Here is an 18,233-nt window from a genome sequence, read left to right as displayed (position 1 = left end):
CGCCAGCGTGAGCAGGAAGTGACACAACCGCGCCGGATGCGGAACCGACCGCGGCCTGACACTGGGGAGGGCGGGGGGAGCCAGCAGCCGCTCGTCACGGAGAGGGGCGGGGGGACAAGGGGAGGGGCGGGGCTCCGCTGCGCGCGCGCGTCCTCATCCTCCCTCTCCCTCCTGCATGCGCGCGCGGCCGCGGGCCGCGCAGAAGGCACCCGCCTCCCCTGTGGCCGTCGTGCGCATGCGCGGCGGGGGGGCCGGAGGGGGGGCGGCGGCGACACACGATGTGTGCTGGGCGGGCGGGCAGAGGGCCCTTCATCAGCCCCGGCCGTGCTTCGCTGCGGGAGGCCGGCCCTGCCCGAGCAGCGGCAGCAAGCGAGGCCTGAGCGGGCCGCCTCCGGGAGGGCGGCGGAGCTGGCCTGCTCGGCCTTGGCCCTGCCGGGAGAGCGCCGGCGGCGCTGCCGGGTCCCGGCCATAGGCCGGCTGGGGGAGGTTCCTGCCTCAGGGCGGAGCGCTGCGCTCTTGTGAGGAGTCGGCGTAATTTCTCCGTTCCCTCCAGGTCAGCTGGACGTCGTCTTTCCCTGGCCTTCGTCGCTGCGGTGTCGTACCGCTCCGGACAGAAACTGGGTCATAAGCGGGGGAGCGCGTTTGCCGCCTTCCTCCTCGGGGAAACCGGAGTGGGGATGTACTTTTCATACCCTGGCTCTGAGACTGGTTTTCTTTTTGTACTTGAGGAGTGATGTGAGAGAGCCCCTAATTAAGTTCCTTCCAGCTTTGGTACCAACTGAAAAAGCCAAAGCGCTAGCCTGCTGCGGCTTCCTTTCAGAATAAACTGGGCCCTGCGAAGAGCATCGCTGGCCGCCGGGGGCGGGGGGGGGGACGCGCGTTGTGCATGTGTCTGTAGGTACACACGGTTCCGGCCTGAACTCCTTGTGGGTTTTTTTTACCCCAAAATGTAGGGATGGAGACATTCTAGCCCTGAAAGCATTTTGTTCTGAAGCAGTATTCACCATGCTTCAAAAATGACATAAGTATAATAAAACCTTTTGTATTGTTGAGATTTTCCCCTTTTGCCCACTGGAAGAACAGCTTGTATAGCGAAGACTACCTATAGGCATTCTTTTATCTAAGTAGCATGTTCTGCTAAAGTATTTGAGAAAGCTTTTAGGCTACTGATGGTCTTAAATATAAAGAAGTTTCAAATATAACGTGGTTTCCTACAGAGGAGTGTTTTTATTAGAAAGACCCAAATTAACACAGGCTGCTGTAGCAGGAAAGCGATTTACGAAATAGTGTCTGTGTAAAGAAAAAAAAAACAACAAAAACCCAAAACCACATGGGTATGTATGCCACCCAGGCTAATCAAAATTGTCCTAAGAGCAAAATAAGCAGCTTTTAAGCTTGCTGCACTACTTCAAGCGAAACATTAAAGACCAGTAAGGGTAGTGACAACACTTAAAGCAGATCTGAAGCTGGATGTTGTCTCCACATCAAAGTAATTGCTTTCATACACTTTTCAAGTAGGTATAATTTTTCTGATAATCAACAAGAGTATGTCTGATGGGTAGAAGAGGGAGAAAGATATGTACAGGTGTACATGTCTAGCTGCTCTATAGAGAAGATTGTCCAAAGAGCATGTCTCATTATTAAGGTATGCTACCCATGTCTCTACCTTGAAATAAGCTGTTGCATCTTGGAAAGGGAACTTTCTGCTAGATGGATGTGCTCCAAGTTTCCAGTTTTGACAGACAGAAGTAGTGTGTGTGTGTATATATATATATATATATAAAAATAGCTATTTATAGCCTCAAAGCCTGAGATTGATGGCATGTATAGGCATACAGATGAGTCTTAATTCAGTAAATATAAATGAGCTTCATACATTCTGTCAACAAGTTTAATTCAAAATTTTTATAAAATACATCTTGTATTTACACACATACCTCATCTAAAAATATGAGTTTGTTGAATGCAAAGTTATTACAAACTATCAGAACCATTTGAGAGCTGTTTGTACATATTTCTTGCACAGCATATGCAAAAGGTGACCTAGAGATACTAAGATTAAAAGGTGCAAATCTGCAATTGTGTACAAAATATGTACCATGTTAAGTGCATATCTACTTTGCATATTACACATGTGCCAAGTCTGTGGAAAGGAACAGTTAAAATTGCAACTATAAATTTCACAGAACATTAGTATAGAGAAAATTAAGATATTTGGAGATTAAATAGAACATTCTTGCATCCTTTGAATATTCACAGTCATTTCAGATGCACAGGATCCACTATGGACATCTAATGAACAGCTATGCAAAGAGGAACTAAACTTAAAGCTCTCTGACAGCCTAGAAACCTAAATGTTTGTGGTGATGTTAGTTAAACATGTATTCACAGGGTCTGGATTCAGTCTTCTAAGACTAGTTGGATATTCCTGTTAAAAAAAAAAATATAAGTCATGAAAAAGAGAGAAGACCAGATAGATTATCATGCAAGATTCCAAAGCTAACATGCCTTTTTTTTTTAATACACTATAATTGCCTTTTTTTTTTTTAGAATGTGGTATGAATGCTCACAAAACACTTGCAGAGAAGTACTAAGCTGCTGGTGTCATTGGTTTAGTATGACTCTGCAGTAACTCCACGAGAACTTCTGCAGAACTCAAAAATCAGGTGAAAAGTCAATCACTCTACCAGTTTTTCCTCCTTTAATGTATTACAAGCTAGAATACTACATAAAGTTGATGCTGGACATAAATTGTAAAGTAGTTCTGTTTAAAACCAACACAAGCATCAGCCAGAAAAGCAGACTGAATAAGCTAAAGGTTTGTGGTAGAGCTGGAATTTAAATATATATTTTGCATCAGTAATGAGTAGTACAAATAAGTTACTAAAATGGCAAGTTACACAGTCTAAAAAGCTGCAAAACGACAGTTCTGATAAGGAAATACATCCATCAGGGATCAAAGACAGCCCTTGCTATTACCTTGTCATGGTTGATTTTTATTTGTAGCACAAAAAAAAAAACCAAAACAAAAAACATGGGGAATGCTTTTTTCCTGTTACAAAAAAAAAAAAATTAAGAAACTTAAGATCCATTTGGCAAAACTAAATACTGATGATTGCAGATGCCTAAGTTAGTACTGTGCAAAGTGAACTTCAGTGGACTTCCCTTGTGAAGAAACATTACCATAAGGACCATTACATAAGCAATCAACACAGCACACAGGAAATATTTAACATGTCATCACATTATTACATAATCCTTAGTCAAAATTAGCAAGACTGTAATTGTTACTAAGGCTGTAATTCTGCCTTATTTAGTGGAGGGAGAATCTGGCCTTACAAATCTTATTTCTCTTTACAAGGAATTAATAGAACTCGGGGGGGGGGGGGGGATGGATGCGTGTTAAATACCATGCTATTAAAAGCAAGACAGAGCAAGATGTTGTAGAACATAGTTAGGGAAGCATTATTTTTATTTTGTCATCATAAAATAACATTGTTTAGAGATCACACAAATTTGATCATCTTTTTTCTCCAACATTAAGCCAGTACTACAGTTGAGAAAGGTGTTCACCCGTTTCTTTGTAAATTTATACTTTTAAGTAAAATAATTTGATTCTCTAAATATGCAATTATCTCACACAGTAAATATCTTGCTCCTTTGGTCAGAGATAGTAAATGAAGACTTCAAATACTTGTATCTTCAATTTTTAAAAACCCAATATACATCCTTAACCAAGGAGTATTTACGCTACACACAAGCCATAGATACAAAATACACAGTATATACATGTTTTGAAAACAAATTGGAATTTATAAAAACTCAATAGCCAAATCAAAGTAATTGAGGCACTAAATTAAAAGTAGTATCTTCATGTCTTGATTATACAGACTATTCTGTGAACAATCAGGACTGTTTCATAAATATATATTATCTACAGAATTTGCTGTGCCAAAAAAGCCAGCTATATTTAAGCTCAAAAGAAAAATTGCACTTTGAGATTGTTACAGTTAACTTCTCATTTTTCTCCGCAACTATAGTAATCTGGTCCTAGTGCTTTTGGCACAGGTATTGAGTTATGTTTTTGCTACACTTTCTTATAAAACACAAGGTTCTTTTATTTTGTTCATTAAAATCTGAAGAGTCTTAAACAAACCTAGAACTTTGATACAAATCTATATAGCTACAATTGCTTCATTAAATAATATACACAAATATGCTCTTCGATCTTAAAACATCTTGACAACTGGATACAAAACAGTCACTTGTATTATCTCCAGCCTCCTTAATCTTACACATTATCGGTCTGCAAGTGACTAAAATATGGTTTCTGGCCACATCTTGCACTAGATCACACCCCAGTGTACAAGGACAGAAAATAAATGTATAATAAAAAGATTGGATAAATTAGAAGGGGTTTCTTGGTCTTGAATTCTTCTCCAACTAGTAATGATGCAGCACTGTATGCAGCCCAAAAGACTCCAAACAACTGAAAAAAGAAGATGAACAGTCTTAGCTGATACCCCAAGAAAATCTCTCCAAATACCAAGATAAAAATTAGTTCTTCTCTCAATTAAAAAGGAACCCCCCAAAAAGAATTTGGGGGGGAGAATTCCACACATACACACAGAAAAATACACTATGCATTTTCATTAAAGTTTAGAGAAGTATTTAACAAATAGGCATGTTATTTTTTTTGAGACTTTTTACTGAAGTGAGCAGCTAAGGATCTACAGTAAGCTTTCACTAATGTAAGATATAGATACCATAAAGCAAGCCGTAAGTTTACATACACTGATAATTTGAAACTTCACTGGATTAATAACTTTTCTGTCTACTTTGACTGCCCCCAACTATTAACCCCTCCCTTTCTTTAAGGATAAGAGTTCCTATGCTTGACTCTTCCTCCTACAATATATACCAGAGGGTTTAAATTACCATTATTTAATTTCAGGATTCATCTGGCTCATAAGCTTTTCTTTAATTATGGTGCCCCCACCTCAAGGTAACTGAACCTCACATTCCTATTCCTTTCAGGTGCAGCAAGAAGCTTGCGAAAATACAATCTGTATCAAAGACTATATTGCTTACTAAGTTAAGAAAGAACCGAGACTGGTAGAAAGTAACATTACCTATGAATATCTACCATGTTATATGAAGTTAGCATGCATACTTTAAAAAAAAAAGTCTTGAGGTCAGGGAACTTGACTCAAACCTCAAAACTAACAAGGTTATAGCAAAAAGTAATCAGACATTATTATCCTTTAGCAGCACCTTGAATATTAATAAAAAGGGAAAAATACTTGAAGTGAGTGGCATGCAAAAACACTGTAATTTTCTGCAAAGCACAAGACCAAAGAGGGCAGACATAATTGGATCCCAGCAAAGACCTTTTTCCACAGTTCTGTCAGAGGAGCTGAAACCCCTTGAGGGATTACGTGGCCCATTCAACTGCCATTATAAAAAAAAAGTGCATGCGATTGCATACTTCTGTTTTTGCTGCCTAACCCGGGACTGCAGAGATGGACAAGAAGGACAATCAAGATCATGACTGAATTCCCTAAGATACATGAGGAAAATTGCAGCAATTAAAACAATCGAGGTGCATTACTTCACTGATTGCAACTAGAAAAGAACTGACTGGAATTTCACTATTTCACTGTAAGTTCCCCAACTTTAGGACTGTGAAATACTTCCCCAAACACAGAGCTCTCAAGACATAAGAAGCCATACTTGTCACAGCATAAGTACTTTTGGCCATGTGGGGCTTGTCCTGCATTTTCACACTAATGCTGTAAAGTTAAGAACCTTGCACAGATTTGCCCCGAAGTTAATGTAAGACTATTAGTAGAAATCAAGTAACAGAGGTTTCATTAACATATATTTATTTTCAAGTTATATATTAGTTAACTGGCAAGTTAATGATTTGCTTTCTGACTGTGTCACTTAATAGTAATTGCAAGTTATCAAATTGCAAACACAGCAATTTTGTTATTTATCATACACTTTAGTTGTACTTCAATTATCCTGTTCACCAGCAAGCTAAAAGGACAGAAATCAATCAAATCAACAGAACGAGAACTCAAAAAGCATACAGCTTAGCTAGTAACAGAATTTTCTCAGTCAACGTTTCCAAAAGCTCAGCAATAACTTCCCAGGCTACCTAAAAGGGTTTTAAGAAGTACTGGAAGTGTTCAAGAACGTTATGTAGTTCTGGGATCTATCGGGGAACGTTGCTAGTTTCATGAAAGGTGTCCAACAGCAGGTGGTATCAGGCAAGTTATTCTTGCTTTGTGCCTTACATTCCACATCTGTAAAATCAGAACAATACTTACCTTCTCTGCAAAGGGTATTGAGAGCTTTGTACTGCTACCACTATGGGAAGGTCTCAGAACAATGACTGACATCATATTCATGCTGCAGTAACTAAAAATAAACTGGATGATGGAGGAAGGGACAGAACAGCTTATTTTCAGATTCTTCATTTTGAGGCTTAATTATGCATCCTCTTCTCAAAATGATAATCCTATTTATTTTAATGCAACTACTGTAGCACAGCAAAATACTTAAACAGAAGCTAACCTGGTAACAACAGGTGGTGTTACAGCAGCAGCACTGTATATCCCCAAGTACTCAAAAGAAACATTTAAAACAGAATTCGCTTAGCAGTCATGTCCACCATGCTAACCAAAAGGATCAGAGAGCTCATGTTGTAGTTCTGAATATTCTGACACATCGTTATGTTGTCCTGAATTAATTATGTTGTCCAGATTAATACTTGAAGTGTTAGGAAAGTGACTTAAAAATAACTGTAAACAATTCTCAATAGATGACACTGAACTTACTTTTATTAGGGTAGAAACAACTTCAAATGATCCAACCACCAAAAGTACAGGTGCTATGACAATGAGGGGAAGTAGGGAATATCCTATCACACCAAGAACTTGGCCATAAGCAACCTGAAATTTTCAAGCACATAAAAACAAGCTTTTTAGTACTCAATCTTTGTCACCAAATACAATCTGATCTTGTTATAACAGCACGAATAGCGATAATGTGTTTGGTATTCATGAAATTTCAGCTCAAGGAAGCTTGCTAGTATGAAAATTGTTTTTGTATGCTACCCCCTAGAATTTTGTAATTAATAATTCAGTTCTTAGAGATGTGTTGTCTTTTTTTTAACACTGTAAATGACAATTTTATCACTTCCAAGGGAAGTATTTACAAAGGTTAAAATATGTAATTCCACCCACCCCTCACATTTTCATGTTCCACCCTAAGTGGTTCTCAACTGCCACTCTCCACGGAGCATACAAACGATACTGAAGAGCACAGAACTACAACAGACCTCTTAGTCATCAGCTGTAGTCCCAGCTGTCACAAGCAGTAAAGAGATAATATTCTGCATTAACATACTCATATCCATTATACATAAATAAATTCATAAAGTACATCAATGCTTTTGGTGTCACTGGAAGACCTAGAACCTGATCCCTCTAAGTCACAGAAGTCTTCTGATTTCCAGTTTAAATTTATTATGACCATCTTAAACAGATTTGTTCAAAGTATTTCCATAACTTTTTTCAGCTTCATGGGGATTAAAATGTCTAATTTTCCCCTACTACATTTGAAACTGGGCCCAGCTAGGCTTCTTGGATTTAACAGGAAAAGCAGTGGCAAGAAAAGTGACCATCTTGCAAGCAATCTCTTGTGGCTGTTGATCTTTCACACTGAACTCTGCAGACCTATACTTTCTCCCCAGTTTATACATTCTGATAATTTCACATTTTGAGACACAAACCAGATTGATTTAAGGGCATATGGATTATGCTGGTATGCAGAAAACCCATGCAATCACATTTATAAAAGCTTTTTCTTTCAAAACAGTGTTCACACAAGAAGACTCTAGCGATTATGATTAAAAGGGAAATCTAAAAAAATTAAAGTAAGGGTAAATAATGTAGGAAATCTGCAACACTAATTCATCATTAATGCAAGATGCATAGTAAAAATATAAAAATCAAGTATCACTGAATATTTAGTTCTTCACAACACAGTTCAATGTATTTTATGCTGCAGAAGCATTTTAAGAAGTTTCTACCTTCCTGAACATTCCGCTGTAGCTGTCCGTGGGCCTCACTAAGTAATTTTTTGTTGTTTGCACCTGAACCATTTAGTGACTCAATTTGTAAACAGCTCAAACAGCTATTCCAACCCTGCTGGTACAAGCAGCTGGAGGGAGGGATGTAGGCCAGAATTTCAATTGGCTTTGCAGTTGAAGAACATGCACTGGCTTTCATCCTTTTAATGAGTTTGAACTGCATCAAGCCAAGAATGAAGGCAAACACCGGTAAGTGCTCTACCCACAAGGACATTATACAACTGCTGTTAGCCCCATTTAAAAAAAAAAACAGTTTAAATAAAGGGCAGTGCAAGAGCAGTGCAAAGGAGGAGAAAGGGTCCCATTTAGCCCAGTGACCAAAAAATTGAGAGCACTTGTCCCTCAAGAATGGACTTCAGTTCTGGATCACAGGCACCCGTTAGAACTTCTGGGATTCATAGTACAAATTTCCAGATTGTTTATCACATCCAGTGTGCCATCCATCGCACAAAAATATTAGCTGACAATCCCTGTATTTTAGATTTTATTTTGGAGGCCAAGAACCTGAAATGTAGACATGATGCTTACCAACTGCATCCATTCTTAGTTGGCTACAAGGTCCAAAGCCAAGCACCAAGAAAACCCAACTACTACTGAAAAATGTAGCCAAGTCACTTTACATTACCTCCCTCTATGTCCTTTTTGCATACAGGTACTTACTTCTCCTCCAAGAACCCTGGCCAGTAAAAAAATTGTCAAGGATCCAAATATCCAAATAGTTATAATCCAAGAAACAACCTTAAGAGATAAAGAAAAATTAATTTATATTAATCATTTCCATTGCGAGAAAGGAAAACTCATTTCTATTAATCACTTTCACTGCAGTCAAGGATTTTATTATGCAAAACTGAATTCTGAATTGCGGCAAGAGTAGTTTTACTTAGTCTCACAATGCAACTTGAAAATAAAATTCAGAGGTTACATTTACAGAATCACATTAATGGTAAGTTTGGTGAACATGGAATGCACATGTAATGTGTTTTGTAAGTACTGTAATATTGTATCAGAGTAGGAAGGGTTTAGTTAAAACTAAAGCTAAGTCCACCCTAGCTAAATGTCTTCACATCCCGCCTATTACAAAAGGTAGGCTCAGTTTTTAAAAATCAGCCCAACCACTACAAGGAGTTGGAATTTTGCTTCTTTCATCCATAAAGACGCCACTTTATTCTTTACTCAAACTGAGAACATTCAGAAGAAGACGTAACTCTCAGTAGAACTTGATGATTATACCTTAAGAAACAGCCCCAGACTCCTGGGAGAAAGTCTGTAATTATTTTTTCTTGCTTCTTTCATTGGTCTGCTCTTAAACTGAAGAAGAAATCTTAAAATCATTCTCAGGCTTAACAGAACCTTCAAAGTAACTTAGCTATTCTTGGAGTTGAGGCACTGAGAGGATTAGAAGTGAAGCTCTCCCTTTTGAAATACCTTTTTAGAGGGAAACAACATCAGTCCAGTCTCTGTATTTCCAAATGTACAATGGCTACACTTAAAAGTGAAGTTAGTACTCAGTTCAACTTTTTTGCTTAATTGAAAGTTCCAGATTCACAGAAGCAGCAAATAGGAGATTATTTTTCTTTACATTTAAAAACAGATAAAACACACAGCACCACTTCAAGAAATTAAGATAACGGCTTTATGCTATTCATGAAAATAGTGCATGGCCTCCTTTTACTTCCTCCTTTCTTCCACTGTCTAAAAGAAGAGGACCAGATTAAAATCTTAGAGCAGGAATGCTCATGTCTCTCCAGCTTACAGCCCACCATTCAGTTCATCTAGTCTAGCTGCTGTCAGTCATCCTGTTGCTAGCTACTAGCTTTCCCTCCTCACACATATACAACACTCTTACATCTGTATGGTAAATCCACCACTCCAAAGAAACGTTAGACCTACTGTTCATGTACAGCAGGTACACAAACTACAGAAGGTAGTTCATCTGTCATGGGATCAAGAAATGGTCCTTGCTTTGCCTAGGAGACAGCTAAGTGGTCCACTTGAATAACACAGTGCTTTAGACTACTCACTTCAAGTCTCATAGGAACAAGATACCAAGAGTGAGTTCTTAGTCAGCATTTGGTACACTGTATGGAAGCCAGAGGTTGCAAAGGGAATAATTTTATTTCACCATTCACAAAAATCCTTGCATAAGCACATTCTGTTACTTTGCATTTGGCTTACTGCTATACTACATTGTATTGAAAACAACTGTAACTACACATATAGTCATAAAGATTTCTGAAGCAGGATCACCTGGGCTTACATTCAAATTATGACTATAAATGATACCACTTCTGTATTTCAATTTGAACATAAAGAAAAAAGCTAACGGTGTTTATGGAGGCCAATTAAATCTGCACAAAGCCTCTGAATAGCTATTCACCCTAGAGTTCAAAAGTAATTATGGAAAAAGTCTATTGACCAGAGGAAAGTTATTTGATTGTAACTGAGCAGGGAGGACAAAATAGCAAATGGTACTAATGAAGATTAAATATACCAGATAACATTGGTGACATAGTATGAATTAAACAAGTAGCTTTATTTGTCAGGAAATTAAAATTCATGGCATCCAAACAAATGTTCTTTGGTAACATTTTTCAGTAATAAAGAGTACATTAACAAAAGGTCACAACTAAAATGGAATGATTCACTAATATGACTATAAACCCATTACTATCAATCTGTTCCCTCTAGAAACCACATCTTTCCTTTGTTCTACTATATAAAACCAAACCTGACATTTTGTCATGATTAACTTATCCGTGGGCTATTTAATACATTTCTTACTGCTGTCTTTCTACATATTAACTTGAGAAACAGCATTTGAAATGCCTCACATTAGTATGTGAGGAAGAGACTTGCTACCTATATAAGAATGCAAATTGCTTAGCAATCATGTCCCCAAATTTAGTTTAGATTTCTTTTTAGGTAGAAGGCTTATACCTACCTTAAATTGTCCATATAATGAAATCATTGAGAAGAAGAGGACAACTGCCAGAGGACCCCAAAAGTCTGGATTGTCTCTCACTACCTGCCTATTGAACCCAAGAGATGGCATAGGCATCAACACACATCGAATTTTGTAGTAAATATCCTTCAGATCAATGTCGAGTTCTTCCCTGAAATTGTAAAGCAAGAGAGCATTACTATACACCACAGTAACGAAACAGAGCATTAAAAAAAGTAAGTTCGGGGGCAAACAGTAGGTTTATAGAGCAAGTCTCCCATCACCAGTAAGGCTTTCTGAAGCCATAGCAAAGGAGCAGTTTGTCCACAACAAAGCAACACCATACCTTCATCCCACATTCAGTAACTGGTGTGACACAGTTAGATATATTTAATTATTCAAAAAATCAATTACATGACTGAGACTAGAAAACACATACCTACATACACAACATACCCTAACAGTCTACATGAAGACAGTAGATCTATTTTCTGACATACAGGAACACATGACATTCATACCAGTAACTACTTAAAAGTCAAAGACGTGCATACGCAAAAGTAGGATGTCTGTGTATTCCTATGCTGAGCAGTTTGCCATGAGCACACTCATTATAGAAACATTTTATTTCAAATTCAACAAGAAAGAACATCTTTACATTCACTAATCCTAAACCATTCAAAATACATCAGGTAAAACCAATTTTTAAAAATAAAATGGTGTTTAACTTGCTTCAACAACAGTAGTTTTCAGCAGATCAGTTTATGCCAATTGTTTAATTACTGGCTTGTTTCAACATGGGTAAAAATAAATAAAAGCCAATTAAACTACCAATAAATTCTATCAACAGATCTTGCTCTTCTCTAATCACCTTCTCCACTCCCTGCTGCAAGCTATCTGTAAGCAGCTACAAATTGACCAGAAGATTCTTCTGCATAGCAGGCTCATAACTGGGACATCTTGTCCTGATCGTCCTAGCATAAGGGGAAGGAAGCAGACTTTCCAAGTAATGGGCAATTCTACTTAAGTTTATGCGTGGAACCTTAAGACAAAACTGTACGCTAGTGTTTTCCTTATGTAGTCATGACTGAGGAGCTCTGACGAGTTGCAAGAGACTTCCCAGCAGATATCCCTCTGCTCTACATTTAAGAGCACAGCGGAGAAAAATGTAGAATCATGTCCTAAGTCCGGTTATGAGAGTTTTGTACAAGGCTTTGATTTATGGCTTTTTCCTCAGAAAAGCTGAAGCAAGAAATAAATGCAAAGACATGATTCACCACAATTTCTCTTTAAAAAAAATTAAATACTGCTCATTGAGTCTCTCAAGGCAATTTCAGGATTGCTATTACTGAAGCTATTTCAGAATTGGTATTACTAACCTGTGACTAAATAACAAAAATTGTTCTTTAAAACATCCCTGAATCTAAGGAGTAGACTAGAAGCATCTATTTTCCTCCATTTATCTAAACAGAATGTAACATTCCTATGTTTTACTTTGAAGATTGTGTAATACAAATATTTCCCATCTGGAAAGAATTCTTTGTCATCACCTAGGTCTTCTGACAGTTTCTCACGTGAATAAACTGTCTTTTGCATGAAGCTGACAGCTACCTCACCTAAGATGTGATGGCAGCTGTAACAGGAAACAAGTGTCTGGTGTAAGGCTGTCCAATGAGAAAGAAAAAAAAAATCCTCACTCTATTGAGGAAAACGCTTGCATGGTAGCACCACATTGGTGAACTTCCCTCAGCTGGCTGCTATTCTTTAAATCCTTAGTAGGATTCAGGTTACAAGGCTTCATTACAGCACATGTTTTGGGAATAATCAGAACTGCATAAAAACTGCTACTTGAGTCAGATTAAGGTCTTCTCTGTCAGGATGGTTATATTAATCCTATTTGCCACAAACTGGTCATTTCCCTGGCATGTTCTCCTCACTTCCAGCAATCATCAGCTTAGAACACCTAGCTGTCTTTGAATCACAAACTCAGGGTTTGTGGTATAAAAAGTTACACAAAAGAGGGAATTCCTGTGTTGTCACCTCAGTACACCATTCTGCTTCTTAATTAGAGTTAGAGGTTTGCAGAACAGACTTATTCACACAAGGAGCTACTTCTGCCCCCTTGAAAGTACTTTTCAAGTAGCAGTTTCATTATAAGCTCTCCAGACATCTGTTCTCTCCCAGCACTCTCATTTGAGTTCTCCAGAGTACTCTCCTACTCACTCCATTTTTTTTAAAGCATCATTATCTTTAATTCACACAAGAAAACACTGAGAATGAAGTTGCTTAGGTGCAGAACAAGGACTAAGAGCCAGGCTGCCTGACTCACAGCGTAGTAACCTTAAGATACAAGCTTTCTTCAGCCAACCACGTTTCTGCGAACAGAACAAGAGATGCAGCGATTTTCAGTTCTAAGGATGTTTTTGTCTTTCAACACTAACACCCTTTTAATCTAGCTTTATAATATTAGATAGCATCAAAGATTATAAAGCTTGTGCTACTTTGCTTCTAGCAACCCTGCTGTAATAAGCATGACTCACCATGCATTTACTTTAGAGTAACTGACAGAATTTACTTAGATTTACTTAACATTAATCTTTCCACAGGACTGTCTTAGCCTCTGATTCTTTGACAGCATTAAAAAACTCGCAACATCAGTGCAAAAGACAGAAAGAATACAATCTTATTTTTTAAACCATTACAAGATCAACAGATAAAAGCAGAAAAGCCATAAAATCTTTATACTTATAGAGATTAATAAAATTGGATTTTACTTCCTCCTCCTTCCTTCCTTCCTCCCCCACCATGAATAACAAGCCTCTCTTTTACACTAAAAATAAAAACCCATAATGAGAAACATAATATTTTCATTCCTGCACCAGAAAACACTCATTGGTCAAGTAATTTGTCAAACAGAATTCTAGTCACAGCAAAAGGCTGGGGGACAATTTGAGAGGTTACAAGTTGTTTGTTTTTCCTGCACAGCTAATAAAGATAGATATGCAAAAATAATTATGACATACAGGAGTGGCTTGTTATCTTCTGGGTCATCATCTTCCACTTCCAGAAGCCAGCCATACCCTCTCTGTCTTAGGAATGTAGTTGCAGTAGATTCTTTGACGAATTCTCCTCCAAGATTCAGCTTAACATCTGGAGTTGTTATGGAGCCACTAAGATCTTAGAGAAAAAGGGAGAGAAAGATATACCTTTTTATGTCTTGCCAAAAGCCATTTGATTTCAAGGGTACTGGAAGATAAACAACAGGCATATAAAGCTACATGTGCTGGTCATCACCATGAAGTATTCAAAGTTATAGAATAAAATTATACTTTAACATAATTTGAAAGGGAACTTCTGGTTTTAACGCAATAGTAACAATGTTGGTTTATGTCTCAAATTACCAAGTTTTAGCTTCTACATGGAACTCTTGTTTTGATGACACAGTGTTATGGTATGACAGAAAGGCTTCAATTTGTGCTTTATCATTAACCATTTAAAGGCATAAAAGGAGTTAATTAATGAAAGTCTTATCATATTGTAAGTTGTGGATTATTTACCATTTTTTTGCTGACCATACTATACCTGTTTTGGGGCCCATTCCTGCACAGTGACACTGTTTCAGCCAAAAACCATTCTCTGCTTTTATGTCCAATTTTTCATAAAAGGAAAACATTTGTAGATGTTTTCATTTGTAGCCTGCCTTTCATACAAGTGAAACTGTTAGAAAAATAATACTATCAGAGATCCTTAGGCTCCAGCCAATACGAAGAGATACAAGGAGTTCTCTTCAATAAACTATGATCTCGCTCTGCCACAGTACTAAACAAAACAAAGAGCAATTTATGTATGTTCTGACTGTGTCAAAGTCACCAATAAATGCTAATTTTATTTTCTCATTGTATTCAGTTATATACAGATGAAAAACACAAAATAGTAACTGCAAATATATAAAGCAACTTGAAGAAAGAAAAAAAATATAGAAGAGGGGAATAATTATTCCTTTATGAAATGATGGATTTCCATTATTTGCTAAAAAGGAAAAATCCAAACAGAAACATGTAAATTTTTTGTACAAACCTTATTACAAATATATTGAGACACTAAAACTCCCTTCTCATCTAACACCTTTTTGCTTCACCAAAAAAAAATAAATCTTATTTTGCCTTTCCATTGTTGTGTGTTCTTCACACAAAAAAAGTTCCTAGGCACAAATTTCCCAAAACACCTAGCTATAGCAAGTATTTCTGAAACACATACACAGCAGCAAGTCAGGCCATATTTGTAGATTACATTTGCGACATCTTCTATCAAAATGCAACGTAGTTTTATACAAACAAAATTTGTACACTGACAGAATCTCACAAAGTCTTCAGCCAGCATGTCTGAAGTGTTCACTGATCACTCCGTATCGTAATTAATTTAACAGAATTCTCCTTCCCAAATCAGTTTGCTAGGCCACTCAAGCTTAAATTTAAGCTTCATAAATGCTTTTCAACCGTTTCAAAATCATGAGAGTTAATGATCCATTGCTTTGATTCTTGGAACACCATCTGCGCAGGATCCTTGTAAAGATCACTGTAACTTAAAGAAGGAATTTCTCTTTGCTTCTGTAACTATCAGCACACATACACTACTCTCACCAGACACAAGCAATGCCACCTTCTGCTGTTCACAGAGGGAGGAAAAAAGAAAAGTGTATTCTTAATGCCTGGGCGTCAAGGTAGAGAAAGCCTCAGAAGTCTTCTATTGTCACTGGGACCCTTTTATCATTTAAAAATATTTGTTTATCCTACAACAAAACCCTGCTTTGCAAGGAGAGGTTCTTGCTACTCTTTGTGCACAGATGGGGCTGTTAAAACAAGCAAATATAACAGTCCAACCAGCCATTTATGTCTCCTTTCACAGTGACAGCTGACAATCCATCCTGAGGCAGGGAAGCTTCTACACAAGTCTTATTTACCAAGACCCCATTTAGCAGTTGATGACTGGTGAATACCTACAACCATATTTTTTAATCATGAAACCTATTAACGTGATCTTAAGTCTATTTTGCAAGACACCTCAGCCAGGACATAAAGCTGCAGAAACCAAGGAACAAAGAATCTGCCACCCCCTCTTCTACAAACTGCTTTGAATGAGATGGTTAACAGCAGGACAACTGAGCGCTGAAGAATCTGCCAAGAATTGATGGTTCTGATGCTCACTAGCGAGAGTTAGGGTGCCTTCACTGCTACTGTCTCAGGCAGAACACCACAGAAGCAAAACAGAGGTATCTCACATGCCTTATTTCAATGAGGCACTGGGGAAAACCAACTTTCAAGACAGTCTTTGCTCTCAATTTTGAAAAAGCAGTACAAGAGGCAACTCCTGCCCCCCCCAAAACAGGCTGTTGTTTATACTATAGCTGTCCACTTAAGTGAGAACACCTCTCCAGCATTCTTCCCCACAAACAGCTCCTTCCTCTCATGGAAATAAGATAGGAAAATAAAACAGCTTATACTTTTATATTTCATATGGATTCATTTCATTTGGGAAACAACTAGAAATTAAACTGCAACATGTAGCATTCTGATCTAGAAATACCAAGCTTTTGCTTTAATTTTGCTTATGTTTTTGTTTGTTAGGGTAGGTCTATGCAGCACTTTGCAGACAGGACTATACTTGAACAGGCAGGAGATCACGCCTTGCTTGTGTTCATAAAGAACACAGAGCCTAATCCATCTCAACACATCCTACTGGAATGGTGGCTGTATTGGACTGAGTTCAGCATTGCTCAACAAATACTTCAAGCAGTAAACCAGAGAATTTCCATTCAGAGGTACGTAGATCCTTTTTCAGGCTAAGACAGAGAAGAAAAACAAAACAAACAAAACAACAACAAAAAAACAAAGCTGAGATTGTACCTGTTGATTAGTATTCCTTGTCAGAAGGACTGGGAAGTTCACCACAGAACAGGCATTCTGCAGTAGTTTTTCCACTTCAATAATTCTGTTCCAGGGTGGGGCACGAGTCAGGGTTTACGTGATTCCCTACCCCTACCCACAATTACAACAGTAACTAAATACATACATAAAGTAGAATGCTTGTCATTTAAATAGGTAGAACCCAAAACGTCATTCTCCATTAAAATAAGTTAGCACAATGTTGATTCTTGTATGTTCATTTTCACAGCCTTAAGGCAGATCTTCATGGCATGCTGGTACCCCACAGCTATTTGTGCAGCAGTTAGGCAGCAGGCCACCCCCTAAACTACAGACAGGGCTTCTTTTTCCCCCCTCATTACTGTGCTGAAATGAGACACAGCACCGAGACCTTGGCACAGCACCACAGCGAACGTGAACATACGGTACAATCTTCAACAGACACCAAACTGCGCTTCCAGCAACGTGGGGAAGAGAAGCGGTCTGTGACAGCACTTGCCACGGTTATGTCAGGTCGCCGGGCACAACCTGGATTACGACTTTCAGAGCACCTGAGAAACGGAGCACCACAGCCGGCTCTGCCGCGCAGGTGCTTCCGCCACACGGATGAAGCAGCTGGTCGCACCCGCGTTAAGCATCGCTCCCGGCACCCTGCTGCAGCGGAGTCCCGGAGCCGCGGCCCGAGGGCAGCGGCCACCGCGGCCATCTCAGCCACCCCGCTCCGCCCCCAGCCACGCCACCAACCTCGGGGGCGGGGGGAGGAGGACAAGGAAGGCACCTCTTGCCTCAGCGGCACGGGAGCCGCCCGCTCCCCCAGGGCCTGGCTGAGCCCTTCTCTCGGGAAAGCGAGAGCGGCCCCAACCGCGGCCCCGCGCTCACCTTCGGCGTCTGCCGAGGAGACAAAGGTGAAGTCCCCGTTGCTGGGCGCGTAGAGCGGCTGCTGCTGCTGAGGGCCCGGGGGCTGCATCTCCCCGCCCTCCGCAGAGGCTGCGGGGCCGGTGAGGGCAGCGAGAGGCGAGCGGGCACCAGGGCCTGGGGCCTCCCCGGATCCCTCCTACGGCGGCGGCCGGCACCCGACGCTCACAGCGCAGCCGCCTCACAGGGCAACAACAAGCGACACCGCCCCTCCGATTGGCTGCTTGCAAGGCGCGCCGTGATTGGCCGCCGCAGGGCCAATGCTGACTGGCTCCCCGGCTCTGCCTCGGCGAGT

The 18,233-nt window shown here is 39.4% G+C and overlaps 1 protein-coding gene across 2 annotated transcripts; it reads right to left on the bottom strand.

Annotated features, from left to right (window-relative positions):
- Positions 1–1,877: 1,877 nt before the first annotated feature.
- Positions 1,878–18,148, bottom strand: YIPF4 (Yip1 domain family member 4). 2 transcript variants are annotated; one of them, XM_072856599.1, is made up of 7 exons: positions 17,903–18,144; positions 14,126–14,279; positions 11,103–11,274; positions 8,822–8,899; positions 6,846–6,959; positions 2,980–4,489; positions 1,878–2,428 (listed from the first exon to the last, which is right to left on the bottom strand). In XM_072856599.1, exons 1-6 carry the CDS (start codon positions 17,988–17,990, stop codon positions 4,352–4,354), a joined length of 744 nt encoding a protein of 247 aa, XP_072712700.1. In that variant the 5' UTR covers positions 17,991–18,144; the 3' UTR covers positions 1,878–2,428; positions 2,980–4,351. The 2 variants fall into 2 exon arrangements, with proteins under 2 accessions (XP_072712700.1, XP_072712701.1); XM_072856600.1 differs by lacking the exon at positions 2,980–4,489 and having other exon boundaries at positions 17,903–18,148.
- Between the last annotated feature and the right edge of the window lie 85 nt (positions 18,149–18,233).

The sequence above is a fragment of the Ciconia boyciana genome, chromosome 3, assembly GCF_034638445.1.
Source record: "Ciconia boyciana chromosome 3, ASM3463844v1, whole genome shotgun sequence".
NCBI classification, from domain to species: domain Eukaryota; kingdom Metazoa; phylum Chordata; class Aves; order Ciconiiformes; family Ciconiidae; genus Ciconia; species Ciconia boyciana.
Note: the sequence above shows the minus strand (reverse complement) of the source record. Positions and strands in the feature narration are given on the sequence as shown.